Source organism: Carassius carassius, chromosome 6 (genome assembly GCF_963082965.1).
Source record: "Carassius carassius chromosome 6, fCarCar2.1, whole genome shotgun sequence".
Classification (NCBI taxonomy): domain Eukaryota; kingdom Metazoa; phylum Chordata; class Actinopteri; order Cypriniformes; family Cyprinidae; genus Carassius; species Carassius carassius.
In genome coordinates this window covers 2195079-2215095 of record NC_081760.1, presented here as the reverse complement: position 1 = coordinate 2215095, position 20017 = coordinate 2195079, and the positions used below count along the sequence as shown (strand labels likewise).

Here is a 20017-nt window from a genome sequence, read left to right as displayed (position 1 = left end):
CAGACAGGACCGAATTCATCTCTCCATCCATCCATCTCTCACTTTAATCATCCCTATATCCTGCGGTTAATATGATAACGATAGAATCTGCATGTCCTCAGACCCTACCTGATGTCACACCATCGTGTTCTTCCCTTCCAATGGAAACCCTTAGAGAATTATTTTAAACAATTGGAAACCATTGGAGTACGGGGTTTCTGAATGTGAAAAAGTGATCAATAGAGGATGATACAAAATAGATAATATTAAGCTTTTTAATGAAAGGAATGATGTTGGCATGTTTCCATTAAAACTTTTTAAATAAACGGATAATTAATGGATTTTATAAAATACTTAAGAAAATTTTGAAAAGTCTCCCACTGACTTGCATTGTTAAAATGATCATCATTCAAAATCTAACTAACATTGCTTACATCACTGAAATATCTGGTGCACAAAAGCAGCATTACATGATGACTGTAGTCTACAGATAACAGAAAACAAAAGCATATGCATGGCATCTACAAAGCCAAATCTTATTAAATAAACAACATAACATCATTGTGCCTGGTATAACAGAGTGGGTTGGTCCTCATTGTCTAGTAGGAGAAAAATGTATTGGTACTTAATTATTTATAAAACCATCTTTGGGATGTTGCCTTCTTATCTTTGCTGTCTTGTAAAACAAAAAACTGTTGAGAAATATTTTCTGAGTTCTCAAATCAGTTACACTCTCTCTGTTCCATTTGTTAGATCTGAATTTGGTAAGAAAGCTTTTGTGTATTTAGCCTCGTCTGACTGAAATCACCTTCAATTGAAACTGAAGCAACAAATTTTGCTGTCTTTGGATCAATTTAAAGAAGTAATTTGCCAAATGGAAGATAATTCAGTGAAATGTAATAGTTTTAAGTCTTTTAAGTTTGTTTGTATTGTGTAAGTCTGTGATGAAACTTGTTGTATTGCTGCTAATCTTGGCCAGGTCACTCCAGTGAAAGAGATTTTTAATCTCAGAGTCTTTTCTGGTTAAAAAAAGGTTATTATTATTCTTTCCCTACCACGTTGGTACTGGCATTTCAATTCGAAAATGATAATTTCTACAAACAGTGAATGTTAATCTTTACTTGTGAACAACAAACAAATTGGCTTTTTGTTTTTTGTCCCCACGAGAAGACGCTTTAGCAGGTAGTGTGAATATATAACCCTAAAGTGCCCTTGCACCATACATCAGAAAATCCCATTACACCCAAAGGGATCTGGCAATTGAACTGAGCATATTTATATGACAGGGTTTAGGGTTGTGGGGTAGATGCATGTCATTTTTTGACATGAAACCTGCGTATCATATGCACGCCAACAAATGTTGTATCATATACATGTGAGAACCGCATATTATGTGCACGACAAACACATGCGTATCATATGCATGCCAAAGTCCATTTTTGCGCATCAATACCACAAGCTTTTGTTTTTGACGTACTATTTATACACATTTTCATGACTGGGCTCTAACAACAGGAGGTTTCTTTAATACACCTTAACGTATGCCTAATGCTCTCCCTAATACCTCTCTATTTGTAGTCACTTAAGGCAAAGCCTTTATGGGAAAAATCTATTAAATATGCCATCAAAGAGTAACGGTGGTTTAGTCTCAAAAAGGATTACATTCAGGACCCCTCGCTCTCTCTCTCTCTGGTGCATGACAGAGACAGAGAGAGAAAGAAGAGGAAAATATATATATAAAACAGGGCAGGGGGTTGAGAAAAAGATTTTTAGATTAGGCCTAATGCTGAATAAATATGCAGAGATTTGCAGGAGGAAAGTCAGTCACGCTCAGTACCTCGTAAACACTCTCCATTTCTCCTTCTGCTGGTCCACCGGGCCACTAAGCTGGTCAACAGCGCCAACCCAATCACTATTGATCACCGCACTTCAGGAAAATGAGAGAGAGGAAGAGAGCGAGGGTAGGAAGGTAATAGACAGATAGACTTCCAAATCCATTCAAAAGCGAGCGTCACTTTGGCCTGCTCACTCTGGAGGCCAAGCACAGTGAATACTGTGAAGGGTGCGGTGTTACCGTGTACTCATTTAGTGCACCCTACACAAAGACGTTCAGTACTGCGACATTGCTTTGAACTGAATGTAACCTTGACTGCAGCAAAAGTCACGAACTTCTATAAGTGGTATCCAAAAACGATCTACTCACCTTCTCGTCTGAATGTAGGAATGTGCGGTATTGACAAATAGTGATCTCTGTATAATATGGGGAATTGTGTCGATAACAATAATTCAATGATATTTTGCTGAGTGTATTTTTTTTGCTGGCACTTTGGCTGGTTTAGGCACATATTATGGATAAATAATTATGACACTAAGCTAACCAGTAGGTGGCATCAAATCCCTGTCTTAAAGGTCCCATTTTTCGTGCTTTTTTGAAGCTTTGATTCCGTTTACAGTGTGCAATATAACATGTGTTCATGTTTCGCATGTAAAAAAACTGTATTTTTCAAACAAATCACATATCTGTATACCGCTGTTTTCACTGTCATAAAAACTGGCTGATGTCTTCCTTGTTCTATAAAGTCCCTCGTTCAGAAATACATAATGAGTTCTGATTGTGCCAGCGGTTCCTGTGTTGTGATTCGACAGCAGCTTAGCACACGCTGCCCTCCTGGAAATGCGATTGGGCTAGTTTTGAGAAGCAAGTGGGTAGGATTTGTTTTGAAAACCTGGCAATCCTGATCTGAACCATAGACAGTAAAAAAACGCACGTGCTGGAGATGTAATTTATAATCACAGGAGCGTTTTTACTGACGAGATGCGCATGAAAATCGCATTCGATTTTTTTGCACAGCCCTAACATGTAGTCCAAACGGGTCGTTTTTTGTAGGCGAATTCTGTTAAATAAAATATCTCGCTTGGCATTGAACTTTGAGCTTTAGAATTTTACAGATATTATTTATACTCTAACAACAACAACATTACACACTAACTAAAGTTTAAAACATGAGATCATGAAGGACGGGACCTTTAATGAGTGATTCATTGAATCATTTATTCAAACGATTTGTTCAAAATGGCTGTTTCATTCAGAAATTAAGCAAGGGATGTTCTTTATGAATGGATCATTTAATCATTGACTCAAGTGATTAGTTCTAAAACAGATTCATTCAGGAACAAAACACGGCAGTGTAGGGCTGGGCGATATATCGAATATAAGCGATAATATCGGAATAATTTTGAAGACGATGTACAATTTGAATATATCGGGAATATTGAATATTTCAAATTCAAGCATACTTTCCCAAAAGAACGCGCCGAATGTCCAAAAAAGGAACCTGTAACTGCTGACTGCTCTACGCCTCTCTACTACGAGAGCTGTAATGATAGCGGTTGCCAGATAACAAGAGTTTAAATCTCCGAATCAGAGCTCCACTGTTACAAGGATACATTTTCTGCCCGGTGTTTGCTTATTTTAAGCAATCTGGCAACCATGCGCACGTGCTCACTCCTCATTGCGGAAGAGCCGCCGATGATAATCTGAAAACACTAACAAGCTGGAATTGAGCGATCTAATGAAACCGTCGTTCAGCCGGTCTGTGTTCTGTCATGAGATCTCAACTGTATTGTTTGCATTTGTGATCGCAAAATAAATGCACTTACTCGACCGCTGATGTTTGAATAGAGAAACATAGGCTATGGCCATTTGGAATTACTATTGGGGAATTTCACTGATATGTTTACCAGTTTCCATAATATAGACTGAGAGAATGCAAAAGTCTTTGGTATTCATTTATATATATTTATATATAAGAAATAGCTATTTGCTTCAGCAACTAGCTCCCCATCTAAGAGGGTTTTTAATGTCAGTAGGAACATAGTTTCATGCCACAGAGCTTCTCTTAAAACCACAGACAGTTGACAGACTTGTATTCTTAGCTTAAAAACTTAGAGAAAATACTTATCCCAGTTGCATGGTTTAAATTGTGAATTGCATGCACTTTCTGTAACTGTCACTTAATTTGCACTGCTTCAGTTACATATAGGCCTACATGTATTCATTTAATAAAAAGCAGTAAGTGATCTCTTGGTCTAGATTTTTTAACTGCTTAAATTAGCTGTTTAATCTAAATGTTTTTTTTTTTTTTTTTAAATGGGCGAAAGAAAATCATGTTTTATTTTTTATTATTTAAATGCAAATGCAAACATATCGAGATATATATCGAATATCGTAAAAAAATTGACAATATCAAGATATCATTTTTTTTTGTATATCGCCCAGCCCTACGGCAGTGTTATTCTGAGATGCAAAGATGTTTTGATCTGACTACCCACAATCTTCAAAATATATTATTTTGTGTTTAACACAAGAATAAATACAAATTAATACATGTTTGTTACAACAGGACTGAGTAAATAATGACAGAATTTACCTTTTTGGGTGATTATCCCTTTAATGACAAGCTGCAGTATGTTTAGTACTGTGCCTTTAAGAGATGCATGCACCATTTCTCTTGCCTGTTTACTTTCAATTTATACATAATTAATTGTGTTTATATGTAAACATTGTGTTTTTTGACAGTATTAGCACAATCAGATGATAATAACTAATATAACTAAATAATCAGGTGCTGTTTGAAAGGCATTTTAGTGTATAAACGCTTTGGGTTGACGCGCTCTGAATAAGCATATATATAATGTACTTTTGTGATTGCAAATAAGTGTAGTGTCTCGTGATTGTAACTGACATTTGATGTGAATGTGTACCGCGAGTTGCAGTGTTAACTAGAGCCGTGAGACATAATACAACGCATTGCTTGAGGCAGATGTTGTGTTTTGTTAGTAAAGGTTTCATTATATTACTTGTGTTGCCTTCTTCGTTAACTATTACACTACTGCATATATTGGATCTGACACTGGTGTCGCTAGTTTTGTAACGAAAGAGAGACCACACTTTCAAACGTTTCACTTTTGGTGTGATGACTGACTGCACGCACACACACACACAAACACAAACACACACACACACAAACACACAGCAACACAGTACATGCGCTGGATATCACACGCACGTCGAGCAAACATCGGCCGCATATTTCAGTGAAGGGAAATGTCAAGCAGCAGCTTCTAATTCGTTGTTACCATTGAAGTATACAGAGATAAAACAACGCAAGTATCGATAACCGTACCATCTGTCCTGAAGCTTATCGGTACTCCAGTATCGACCCAATTATGTATCGGTCCAAAAAAAAAATACCGGTTCACGGTACCCATCCCTATTAGCGAATGATCCATTTATAAAGACTTCCACTTGCTTTGATTCCAAAAGAATCAGCAATTTTGGACGAACAGTTTGAATGAATGATTCAAAGAGTCTGCACTCTTGCTTATACCAGGGGCTACTGTACTATGAAGGAACTATAAAAAAAATAAAAAATAAATAAACAATTAAATAAACTTGCTTCTATGCTTCAGCTGTCGCATAGAATCCATAGAGCTTCAGGATCATTTTTTTTACACCTTCTTCAATAATGTTCTGACAATAAAAATGTGATATTATTTGATGAGTATGACAGCTAGCAAAACCATTATTGGAATTTAGTGGAAAGATAAACCATCAATATGTCTGGCGTATGCAGCAATCGCAGTGACAGTAAATTGAAGAAAAGGTGGAATGATATGAGAAAAATGGCTTCCGTAAACATATCAACCTCATTCTACCAATGAAGTCAAAATCTACACAGCCAGATTCACAGCTCACAGCGAAACCAACGGTGTGTTTGGGCCGTAGATAGCAGAAGAAACTCAAAGCTTTACATCTCCATGTCATTATGAGTTACGATCCCAGTGGAAATCCCAGCGGATGAAAGCGGGTTTCATTATTTCTGCATGTCAGAGGATTATTTGTTATGGTTTTTTTTTTATTATTGCATGAAATACGGAAATCTATGAGGACAGAGTGATAAATCATTTTAAAATCATTCACAATATGAAACAAATCTAGTGGATATATGCTATAGCAAGCATTTTTGAGGTTCAATACATAATGTTAGTACAGTAAGTACCCCCATTTCATAGTGACCAAAAATTATTGTAAGGGAATTCATGCTTTGACATGCTCATAAGAATAACCTAAAACAGACCCTGAACTAAAGCACATATTAAAAATTCTATATAGTCACTAATTGAACATTTTACATATATAAATGAATAAAATATAAATAAAAACATTAACAAATGAACACAAAATTAAAAAGTAAGATCAACCGTGATAACCAGTACTATGAAGCAATTCTTGGATTAACCAGGATTTACTAAAATCAGTTAACTCAATAGTTACAATAAAAGAACTATAGTAAATATGGTTTCTTAATGGAGCGCTATTAAATTATCAATATCATATATTAAAAGCAAAAAAAAAGCAAAATTCTTAAAGAGAGCATTAATAGACGACCAATACCATACATACAGAGCTGGGTAGTAACGGATTACATGTATTCGGGATTACGTAATCAGATTCCAAAACTCAAGTCGGCTACTTGTAATTAGAGTAAACTACTTTTTAAAACACTCTTAATCAGACTACAGTTACTTTTTTATGGATTACATGATTACATATTATTTGCACAATGGTAATAAGTCGTTCACAATTCACTGATTCTCCTAAGTTTCTTTTTTTTTACTTTTATATTTTTTCCTTATAAACCTGCCACTTATATACGTTCGTGATTCTTAAGAGTTTTTCCGGCAGAGACGGGGAGGGGTGTCAGAATTGCGCTCAGAAGAAATCAGCAACAATGGAAAATGGAGGGGAACGTGTATTTTGTAGATTTTTCTTCATTGTGCACTTCAAGTGTTTTGAGATGAAATATTTGACCTGGAAATGGTCTTTATATGTTAGCCAGGGCTCGACATTAGCGCTTGTCCGGAACAAGTGGATTTTGAAGTGAAAGCGAATTGTACTTGCCCGAACGGACAAGTAACCTGATCAAAAATTTTATAACAAACAATAACTAGGGCAGCAAAATTTGTCGAGAATGATTCTGATTTTATTATTTTCAGTGTAAACGGTGACTAATAACGGATAATATATTGACAGTATCAAGGTCGCATCAGTTGAGGCTCGTGCAGTCTGTCTGACTCACGGAGAAATCAACACTATAAGGCGCAGCCGCACACACAAAGAAACAAACATGAACAAACATACTGTGGTAGAAAAAAATATAAATATTCTGTATAATATGTGCAACATCACACGACCAGGAGTGATGTTTTCCCGACTTTCAGCTCAATTGCAAATGTGATATTGATTTTATACATCTTCAGTTAAATAAACAAGTAATGTTAACTGACTTACATTTTAGAGACATTGTGGGTCGTTTTTACTTCATTTCAAACAAAAATAACTATAAGCAAAGCAACAGCAGAACAGTCCCGCATCCCCAAGCAACACACAAGTCTTTCGTTACTAAATTATTCACTTTTTAAACGAGTCAAAGATTCAGTGAGCCGGTTACTTGCTTCATTTGTTGAATGAATCAGCCGTTTAAACGAATCGGTTGAATCAATGATTCACTCATTAAGACTAATGAGACCACTACTGGTGGTTTAATATCATATTTAAAAATATCATTGCATTTTTCCAACATTTCATATTTTGTATGTCAAAAAAGTAAAACAATCTAATAACATTATTTATGCATTTGGACAGATGGAGTTTGTTGACAGTTTTCATTTCAATAATAGCAACCATAATGTCTTATTATTCTTATTTAATGTAGCCTATTGATCACATGTAAGAATTCAACATAAATGTAAACATCTACATTTAATCAGTTTAGGAAAATATTTCCCTTTATAAAGTTAAAAAGTGTAACAGCAATCAATTTAAGGCAAATATAAAAAATATGTTGATTAAAATAATACCTGATAGAGCACTGATGAGACTGCTTCAGAATATATTACATTTGTGCCAAAAAAAAAAAAAAACTTTTTTTCCCCGGACAAGTAACTTTTTTACTCAGACAAGTGTATTATTTTTTTACTTTTTACATGACAAGCTCATGTAAAAGCTTAATGTCAAGCCCTGTATTAGCAATGTTATTGCTTTGAGTTTCATCCTCTTTAATATTCATTTTTGTAATGCTGTTATTTTTTGTCTTTTTTTCATTGTTACTATGCACTTAAAATGGTTTGAGATGGATAGAAATGTCATTGCTGTGCGAGTTTAGTCTTTTTCAAAATTCATGTTTGCAATGTAGCTATTGTTTGATGTTTTTCATTGATACAGTCATATTCACTTCTAGTGTTTTTTTCTTTTTCTTTTTTTTGATTAAAGACACAAGTATGTGTAAAGACACAAGAAGCTATTTTGGCTCTTTTTTGGTGAATTAAATATATATATTTTTAAATATATTTTCAAAAAAAGTACAAGATTAAGCTAACTGAATATATGTGATATCAAATAAGGGTTAGCACAAATGTAATCTAAATGTAATCCAAAAGTAATCAGATTACGTTACCAAAAATGTGTAATCTAAGATATTATATTACTGATTACAATTATTTTCATGTAATCTGTAATCAGTAACTGATTACAATTCATTACAGCTCTGCAAACATATATTTTCATATAATCTAAAGAGAGCATTAATAAATGCCTAATACCATCTGAATAAAAAAAATTATATATATATATATTTATTTAGAATAATAATAAAAATAATAATTTATTTAAAATTATATAAAAAATAATAAAATTAAAAAAACTGTAACAATAACAATACAGGTGACATTAATGGCTTTACCTGAATTTATTATAGTAATACTAAAAATAATAACTTAATATTACAGTTTCTTATGAGAGTTAATTAATTAATGACTAATGTTGTTTCTTTCTTTATGTCCTTCTTTCTGCCTCAAAGCAATCGTACCAGAGGAGTAAAGTAGTCATGTAGTTGTATTTGATGTCAAAAGTTTCGTTTAACAGTTGCAGCAACAAAAAGGAAAACTCTTAATGCACACTGCTGCACTTTCACTCTCCCTCACACACACACACACACACACAATTGAGAGCAGCTCACTCAATATGCAAAAGAGACCCTAATAATAGTGAGGTGGCGTTTTCCGGAAGGTCCCTGAGGGAGTTAAGAAGGCTTGAGAGATTAGTATCACTGAAACACAGACCGACCGGCATTACATTTTTCACACACACATACACACACACACACACACACGCACACACACACACACACACACACAACATAAACATACCTCAGCACTCAAGTAGACATCAGTACAGTCAGACGCAAAGAGAAATAAATGAGGCAAACAAGGCAGTATGCCTGTAAAGATAAAATATAAATACCACACATGTGACTTGCTTTTTATTGTAACATTTGTATAGTTTCAGAATTTTTGGAACAAGTGAATATCAATCTGATGCATTTGGAATGTAATACTGAGAATTTGTATTTCCTTTATTTCTTTTCATAAGTGGCACTAGAGATGAGTGTGGTAGCTAATTACTTTTGGGTTACACTTTATTTAAATGTGTATTTATTACAAAGTATTTACATAAATAAGTACTTAGTAATATTATTTTACAGGTTTAGTGTTAGTTGCCTATGATTATGCAACATTTACTGTTAGTATTATAGTAGTAATCAGGAAATATTAAGATAAAGTTTTACCTACTTCTGCACGTTTAATATGGCACATAAAATCAGATTTCTCTTAAAAATCGGTTATATACATGCAGTTTTACGGAGATCGGATGCTATGCATGTATAGTAGTTGTTTTATACTTGAGCTGTTTGTAAGTGGTTTAATAACAACGTCAGTTTTTTTGGACGTAACCTTTTGGAATACGACCGGCTTAAATAAAGAGGCCACAAGATGCAGAACAAGCAGAATTTTCCCGCTTCATTTTGCACCACTCTAATGAAATGATATTAATAATGTATAATCTATTAGTCCACAGTCTAATAAAACCCCAAACAGTTAGGCGATCATCATATTGGCTCAGTTTTAATAAATACCCCTTACCCAAACACCCCACCCGAAGAGACAGACTGATTTAAAAGTTACAGTTGCGCTGAAAGGGAGAGAAAAAAATTAATCAGGTCTCACTGGGGCACCCCGTCCTCTTTTGCTGAGGCAATAATTTGGTTTAAAATTAAATGACTGCTTAATTATAATGAATCTTATTGGTAATTGCAATTACCTTTCCCCCCTCACCAGTGACCAGTCCTGCAGAAGGATAAAATCAAGCCACACTATAAAATACAAGAGCAAAGTCTAATATCCACAGGAGAGGAATTTTTAAACATAATATTCCGGCTTCGATTACACTTAAATCGGGTTTAGCATAAATTACAATATTATTCTGAATGTGAATAAATAATACCCCTAGCCTTTATATTCATTCTATATTCCCTACATAACTAATTTCAGCATTTTTGTCATCATACAGAAAGTATGTTACAGTGACAAGTGCTTTCAAAACCCTCTGGACACTCAAAGCCAAATATGAATTTACATGGTCTCAATTCCTCTTCTTAAGAAAAAAAAACAAAATATGCATTTTCTGTTTTCCGAGCACCAGCTTGTCATCGCATTTAAATAATTCTGTGAAAAACAAATATATTCAGTGTGGAATTAACATCAGAAGCTGTTGGGTGGGGGACTTTTTCCACTACACTTTGTCTGAAAACAGCCCACACAAATATTCTATATTGAAAAAACGTTCGCATCAAACCAAATGAGCACCTGCGAAAACAAACACAGATGTTGGACTTGAGGTTTTCCGGGACAACGCTGTATCGTTGTGAGGTGAAGATAATCACAGAGGAACAGACACAACATTCAGATTTAACACACTCTGGGAGAATATTCTACAAATGATTACAAAACATATTAATAAATATATCCGGATAACTTCATTAAGGCATTGAGTTTTTGAACAAAAACAGAACATTTATAATATCACAAAGTGAAAAATGCATGTGACATAATAAATACAAAACTGTTTTATTTTGAAAATAAGTTCAAGTGTATAGGACCAATGTGGGATCAAAAAAGCTGATTGTTATCACACAGGTTACCATAATCAAAATTCTTATTCGTTTATGCGTAAAACTCACAGAAAATGGAGTAAATAATTTTTCCAACAAAATAACTGTGCTCAGACGGTTTAAAAGCACCAATGAGAGAAACTATGACAATGGAGCAGGGCTGGGTTCCTCAGGCTTGCCTTCTCTAATCAAACCTGGTGTGTGACCGTTTAGTATGAAATTGGGATGGGAGCTTGCCAGCTAACCCCTTCTCAAAACTACACCCCACACCCTGTAACATGATTAAGGATACCTGCTGTCCCATGCAGAGCCCACCCAAAACGCCAGACGTCTAACCAGGAACACATGCAGACCTTTCAAACAGGATTACACTGACCACACTCGAAGCGCAGTTCATCGGCCATTCGTGAAGAAAGAGCTGACTACAATGTGCTTTTCTCAGAGAAGCCGGATTGTCGACCCAATGAAAAATCTCTTGGAAAAGTTTAATGATAAATCTCTCGATTTAAGGCCAAAGCTCAGCCACTACTTTTTTGATCAAGAGAACCGTCCTGAATTTTTTATTTTTTTTTTATGTGTGTGTGTGGGGGGGGGGGGTGTGTAATTAACAGCTTACAATAATAAACTGATCACATCTGACCACAGGGATGCACTGATAATTTGAATGTTTTTGTTAAGGATGCTGACTGATAAATCAACAGTATTATAGTCTTTGTACAAATAAATAAATAATAATGAATTGCAATAGCTTATGTTCTTGAATTTAGGCTCTACATAAAGACAAATCGATAGCTATTTCTATTGAGATATGCCTTAAAAAAACATATACTGTTCTTTATAATCAATATAGGAGCTGGTTCGTTTGTCTTTGAAAACAGGTGAATCCAATTAGAGTCAATAATCACTAGATTGTAACGATACTTTGGGAATTATACACTAGAGTTTGTGTGCGCACAGAAAAAGAATTCGATAAACATGCATAATTAGGTGAAAACATATGAACTCAAAAATAATTTGCATCTAAATTGAAAGGCTTGATGATGTAGGATACAACAGAAAGCAATAAATATTTAACATTCTGAATAGGCAGAAGCAATTCAATACCAATATTTAAAATTAAAACACATCATGTATCTATATTTTACAGAATTTGGTTATTTCCTATAAAAGCCAATAGGGAATATTTCATAATATTATGTTATTATATATATTTCAATATAATGATATTTAACATGCATTTACAATAAAAATATGATGTAAAATATTTGTACAATAAAATGCAATCAATGAATATCTTCTCAAATATATATATAGCCTGGCGCTGTGATTTAATGTCGGATCTGTGTGTTTTTTTGTGAGAATATGGTGTCTGTTCAAACACACCGTGTGGAGAAATGGGTGTGGTGTTTCAGCTGAAGTGGCACTGCTGTGCCCAGATAAGAGCTGATGCCACACACCAGCACCACTTGTCTTACACAAATGTACACCGCAAAAGCCCTCCAATCTCACACACTACAGACTACAGACACATATCACCTCACACAGCTGCCACACACACACACACACACAGCTGCTAGAAGCATGCAGCACTATGCAGTCTTCATAAATCCTCCATAATGATGCACTTCTACTCTGCTATTGACTGCAGATTCAAAACAACCACATTCATATTCACTTACACCTTACCTTCAATCACCTCTCAATACACACAGTTCAGTGTGTTCAAAAAATGGGTATACAGCATAAATATGTAGGAATTTACACAAAGACACACAAACTATACGGTTTAGTATTCCAACAAAATCTTGACTTTAAAACCATTTATTTATTCTACTCAAACTGAATGCGAAATTCCTGTTGAACTGAACTGTTCTCTTTAAAATCTAAAAGAAATGTTAAAAATGCACACATTTTTACATCAATATTACACTATATATAATCTTTTCCAATATTATCCCATTTCCATTATAATCTCAAATCGATGTTGTAGGAATCTCTTTTGCTCTCTCAAAGCGAGTAATATAAAAACTGTAAATATAAACGATATATATTGTATATATGTACACTACCACGTTAGTACCGGGTGAGTATTTATTTATTTATTGTTTTAACCATTACATTTATTCAGCAAGAATGCATTACATTGATAAAACATTCGATCATGACTTTTATGTTGATATTTTATATAGCTAGAAATTTGGTTCTTTCAAACTTTCTATTCATCAAAGAACCAACAAAAATATTGGCCGGCACAATTGTTTTCAGCATTGATAATAATATTAAACATTAGCATATTAGAATGGTTGCTGAAGCATCATGTGACACTGAAGACCGCAGGAATGGCTTTGCCACAATAGGTATGAATTACATTTTGAAATATATATTAAAATTGAAAGTTCAATTTTGGATAATATTTCACAAAATAACGTTTTTTTACTGAATCTCTGATCAAATAAACTCAACCTTTTTTGCCAAATGGGTGCCAAAATTATGTAGTTTTATTCATTAAAATAAACAGGCTTAATATAAAATAGCTTCTAAATGGTGCAAATACAAACATTTGTGTAGATTATAAGAAAAGTCAAAGTGCGAGGGAAAGAAAACCAAAGGTGATTGACAGCTGTCAGTTATCAAGTCTGGGTGTGGCCTCATTAAACATAGTGAGAGAGAAAAAAACAAGGAAACAAGGGAGATGGAGAGAGAACCAGGCGATGACGGCAAGAGAAAAACTACAACCAATGAGTGACAAGGCCACATTCACTACAGTGATGATAGCAGTCGAGTCACAAAAGACCAAAAAGAGAGCGAAAAATAGAACGATCCCCAACTACGATGACGCTAAATAAGCTGTAATGCCATTTCGTAACCTAAAAAGCCTAAAAAGAGGGAATCGGATATCTTAAGCCTTACCTTTGCATATGCCCTGCAGTATCTCACACACACTCAAAGACAAACACCCAAGCATTCAGCTTACACTAACGCCCATCTGCTGCCACTGCTTTAGTCCAGCCTAATGACAAAGTTTGGCGTTCACAGGGCGAAAAACCAGACAGAACTAAAAATGGGAGGGAAAAAACACTGGGGAAAAAAAGATAGAAAGGGGGAAAGGGAAATTAAAGAGGCACAAAGGGGGAAGAAAAAAGAAAGTCTGACAACTGAAGAAGGCTCAACAACTCTAATGTGAGTTTAGAGCCCCCACCTTTTTTTTTTTTTGTGGAGGCTCTCATTTTTCTTGTCTGTTCTTTTGAGTGGGGTCCAAGGGCCCCCTCCATCCTAAAGTCAGACAGATTCAGAGACACAACCTGTGTGCGCACTGGACAAATAGGATAGTTGGGAGGGATTTGGGGGGTGTTTTTGTGTAACCTTCAATTGATTATCAACACTTGTGTGCACACAAAAATAGTCATTCTCTGGGATCTTTTTTAGCTTTTAAGTGTCTACTGTTCTTCAAATCAATCTGACAACATGTGTATCTGTTACTATATAGTATCAGCAACACTGACAGCTGTAGAGAATTGGATTTTAGTGTGCATGCATCGCAATACGACTGTATGTTGCTCGGCTGACATCACATACTTGAGACTGAAGAGAATTGGATTTGTGCGAGAGCTGTGTGCTCAGATGAAATTAGTCAGCGCTGTCTAAAGCTTTTTACTAGTCCATCACAAACACAATCTTACTAAACACAAACACATAGCCATGACAGCGAAAGACATGCTCACAAATAAAAATGTGAATGCAATACTGTGTTTTATTGGTATTTTTGATTCAGGCTCACTTCACGTATATACACTTACATGTTCCTTCTGAGCATTTTAGGCCCCTTATTCATGACTTAGTTGTGCACTGTGTATTTTAAAGGCATAAGGCTAATGCTATGCTCATATACACAATATTTTGTATCATAATATAGATTGTATATGATCTGATAAATGTATAGTACTTCATTTTAAAGCAAATGAATTGCACACAAAAATATTGAATATTCATTCAAAATTCAAATTTTGAAATTTCCAATTTTTTATTAAAATATTTATTGAAATTTTTCATTTTGAAAATGTCTCAAATGGGAACTATTATTTATATTAAAGTTAGTACAGTGCTAATAATCTCAAATTAGTCAAACATAAGCCTGTTTACATTTATGTATTTGACATGCTTGCATCCAAAGAGACTAACATTGCATTTGAATGTTATTTTATATATTTATTTAAAGATATTAATATTTGTGTTCAGCAAAGATGCATTAAATTGATCAATAGCGACATTTATGATGTTGTAATGTTACAAAAGATTTTGGTTTTAAATAAATGTTGTTCTTTTGAACGTTAATCAAAATATTCTTAAAAATAAATAAATAAATAAATAAATAAATAACAATTTTAGGCAGAACAACTGTTTTCAACATTGATGTTTCTTAAGCAGCAAATCGGTATATCAGAATTATTTCTGAAAGATCATGTGACACTGAAGACTGGAGGAATGATGCTGAAAATTCAGCCTTGGCATCACAAAAATCATTTCAATTTTAAAATATATCATTTTTTTCAAATATAAAAAAACTGATTTTAACTGATTTTGTGGGGCCCAGGACAAAATTATCAGAAAGGACTCACTCTGACAATGGATTTGGTTTAAAAATAATACTAAAATCATGATGGTAGGAGTTTTTTTCTAAACTCCAATCAATGCACCTACACTCCTACCTCACCGAGCACCTTTTGTCCTGCTCTGCTACAGTTAACCTTGACACGGAAACCTGGCTTTTATACATGTGAGTGTCCAGGCCGACACAACCTCTCCAGCCGCTTCCTCCCTTCTGTGACCCACATGTTCTGGAGTGCGGTGTCAAGCCTCAGAGATCAGAGACACCGAAGAGAAAGAGAGAGACAGAGAGCAGCCCCATTCCTCCCTCTCTCCCCTGTTTATCCCTCTGTACCCCTCCTCTCTCTCTCATCCTCCATTGAACCTCTCTGGGTAACAAAAGCAGGCCAGGGCAAGAGAAGAGAGTGAGAGGCATGAGCGACAGAGCAGAAATACAGGCCCACAGTCTCCTCCACAGTCACCATTCAAATAAGCCAGAGAGAGCAAGAGAAGGATGGATGGATGGAGGGAAAGAGGGAGGAGAGACACAATGGAACCCTCAGTATTTGAAGGGAAAAGAAAGAGAAGAAGAAAAGAGTAGATAATGAATAATAGGAACAGGAAGGAGTCTCCAAATGGAAATGAGGACAACACATTCAAGCAGGATTGAAGAAAAAGAGAAGAGAGGAAAGAAAAAAAGAAACCGAGAGAGAGAGAGACGTTTGCTGCTTTGCTGAGCTTTGCAGGTTTACCAAATGTGTAGATCTGGAGAGATTTGCAAAGACATTTTTATTCATCCATAATTAAAGTCCCTCTCTCCCTCGCTCATGCTCTCTGACAGGAGGTTTGTTATGTTTTGTTTGTTTTTTCCTCTACATACACAGAAATATTCCCTCGTTGCTTTTCCTGCATGTTCTCACGTGCATGCAAATTAACTTTTCTCACGTAAAGCAAGATGCATGTGCTCACGTACACACCTAGTCATTTTGACCAACACAGTAACTTTACAACAAATACATGAGGATGAGACATCAGATTCAGTGATTATGATGCACATACGGTTCAGTGCTTTAGGGATGAACACACATTTGTGCTTACATTAACATTACATTAAATGGAGACCACAGGTGCTCTGGCCTGCAAACCCATAAATAAAAAAATAAAATAAAAAACTAATTTCCTTACAGGTAAACATTTAACATGTTTTTGTGCACAGCATGATTCAGATGTGTACAAGCACCACCCAGGAAATATGGAAATATATATATATATATATATATATATATATATATATATATATATTCATACATAAATAATGTAAATAATAACAGAAAATAATGAATAATTTTCATTTTTGTGTGAACTATCCCTTTAAGGTGCAATCATTAAGTTTTTGTTTACATTTCCATCTACAATAGTTATTTGTGGTTGCAATTTAGACCTATACAGTCACACTGTGAGATATAAAATCACATCATAAGAAATAAAGTCTAAAATGTAAAAAGAAAAAAAATAATCAAAATTAAATTACTAAATCTCTAGAATAATGTTTAATAATGTTTCTGAGTCTATTTTAATGTACAGGTTTAGCCATTTCTTTTGTCTGCGGGTGTGTAAACCCTTAATTAGGCAAAAAACTACTTGAGTGCACTATTATAAAAATAACACTAGAATATGGTAAAATCCTTACCTGGTAAAGAGAGGTTGAGCTGGATGCTCTGATCCTCATCCTGTTTGTCCCGGCCCAGAATCATCCAGTTCTCCAGTCCATCCGAGTCCGAATCTGAATCCGAATCCAGATCCTCTATAGAAGCATGTACAGATTCAGAAGAGCTGTCGTCTGAATCAGAATCCAACACCACGATATCATCCGAGGAACTCGTTCCTGCTTGAACTTGAGGTAGACCGGCTGAAAGTAACTTCCCGTTCCAGCGTTTGGACGATTGACTTTTCTTAGCGCAGATGCTGTCATCTTCCTCGGTGTTGTCTGACACTGTGATATCATCTGTGCCAGAGTCAATCACAATAACATCTACAGGTGGAGCAGGAGGAGTCTGAGTCCGTGGTCTCGAGTCCTCTCGGTCCTCCTGGATCTCAGCGCTGTAGTGCAGCTGGGAATAAAGCCGAAACTCCAGTTCACTGTCAGCGTCAGACAAACTGGAGTCTGCATCATCCCCATACAGCTCGTCCTCATAGTCATCCTGCTCCTGATCCCCGGAGAACATCTCAAGGAGAGCCCTAGACACAGAGCAGCCCAGGCATAAATATCATCAAGAGTCAACAGCAATGACATGAACATAAAACACAGTTTCCTTCTTCTGATGACACTGAAGCCAGACCAATGTCTCTTCTGTATGTCTCAAAAGCACATACTATATTCAGTATGTATGAACATTGTTTACATTTAGCCAGCTTGACAGTAGGAAACATAGAAGGAGATATTCCTGGTCAAATCCATGAAAACGATTCCAAACATTTCAAACTGAGCAGATGTAACACATAAACACCAGCACATGGACACTATACCAGAAGGGTATAACCTAAGGAATCCAGGAAAAACAAGAAACCTAAGGTGTTCACAAATAATACATATCTGTACAAATCCAATGAGTGAATAACCCTTTGTACTCTTATAGCTTAAAATCAATTAAGACCAACATATTATGTGATGAGCATGTGTTAGCTTCAGTGCTATCGATTGCTGCTGAATGACCCACGTGTGTGACGCCGGCGTATGATTACGTATTGCTAATAAACACGCACGGCTGTGTTTTAAACATCTGTAACCTCGGCTACAGCATATGACACGTTTCATAGCGTTTTCAACGAGAATGAATATAAAGCTGACCTGTTTATAAACTCCGATTTGCTTCACGGGGACACCCACTTCCGGACTCCGCAGGAAAAATAAATGGTTGGCCAACTAACCTCCAACCCTGTGGGGAAAGCGCTATATTTAGCGCTCACATTACTGAAGATTGGTGACTCTGAATCTGGGGATTGTTTAAATTATTACCATACTTGTGAATGGGGGAGGATTTGAGAATGCATGCACTGTTCTTACTTAATAAAGCCTAGCTGTCCTTATAATAAGCATAAAAGAGCCAAGTTGGTAGCTACTATTAGAAATTCAATTTATTGTGCAGTCCTACTACATGGTCAAAAATAACTGGTATTCCTACCCTTGTGGCGACATTTGGTCCCCATAATGTAATAAATACCAGTACGTGCACACACACACACACATACAAACAGAGACAACAACATTGCTTCAAAACTTGCTTGCAAAAATAAATGAATAAAGTGTACACACACATACACAAACACACTTTTTCATGTATTTTTGCAAGGAAGTTATGAGGCAGTGCTATCGTCAACATATATAATATTGCTATATATTTAAGGCCGTTTCATTTGTACCTGTTAGTTATTCAATCAAGACCTTAGCTGGCATTTCAAGAAGTAGGCCTTGTATGAGATATGAACTTCTTGCTATCTTTATTGCTGTAATAGAAATAACATGCAAAATGTTCTTTTATCGGTTGATGTGTTTGGCCTGCTCTGACGTCTACATTTACATATCTTAACAGGCAGCAAATATCTGTCAGAAACATATAAATCACACATCCATATTTGTGCTTTTGTTCTTTCATAGGTTCTTTCTTTCATTCATTTTTCTGTATTTCGTTGGGTGTGGGAATCATGGTGTGAATGCCATCTGATTCTGAAGACGTCACCATGCATGTCAGTGTCAGAAAAGGCCAAAATTTCTCTACAGAAATTGCTACATTGGATGCATTTGCTTATCATTATTACCATTATTGTTTTGGGAAATAAAGCCAAATGGCCGACTTCACCAACCCCTCTTGCGTTTCTATTGCTGTTGTCTCCACAGCCTGCACCTTCAATGTGTTATTCAAGTGTAACATTGACCCATACTGTGCTGTGATCAATATTTGAGAATGCAATTATCATGGCTTTGAAAGTTATAAGTCTATTTGGGTGCTATACAGACATAATTGCTGTATACGAATCTAGATATCTAGCGACAAGCGTAGAGAAAAACAAAACAATGTTATACATGAAGTGTACCAGATACTAAATAATATAGGTTAATGTTAAATGTTAATAATAAATGAGTTTGTCCTTTTTTTCACATGAGGTTTGCTTACGCCGTCTTTTCTTAGTGCTGATTCAAAATCCAGAGCCCGTAGTTCTGACAATTTATTGATGTCACTCGCCTGTTTGATTGTGTTTCTTTTTGAGGGTCCACTTAGAATATCAAAGCACAGTTTGACCCCAGCATGTCGCTACACGTCACACGATCTGGAACAAAACATTGAGTTAAGAAACCCATGTCCTCTTTGTGTGGTCTGGTGTTG

At 35.5% G+C, this 20017-nt stretch overlaps 1 protein-coding gene across 2 annotated transcripts in view; it reads right to left on the bottom strand.

Annotated features, from left to right (window-relative positions):
* The window catches only part of LOC132142199 (zinc finger CCHC domain-containing protein 7-like), a 44724-nt gene extending 26122 nt beyond the window's left edge, over positions 1-18602 (bottom strand). The window contains exons 1-2 of one of the 2 annotated variants that reach the window (XM_059551871.1): positions 18484-18602; positions 17326-17873 (exon numbers count right to left, since the gene is read on the bottom strand). In XM_059551871.1, the coding sequence (XP_059407854.1) occupies positions 17326-17860 (535 nt within the window). In that variant the 5' untranslated portion in view covers positions 17861-17873; positions 18484-18602. Of the gene's footprint in view, positions 1-17325; positions 17874-18037; positions 18290-18483 lie in introns of those variants that run through there. The other variant, XM_059551870.1, reaches the window with a different exon arrangement.
* Positions 18603-20017: the final 1415 nt, after the last annotated feature.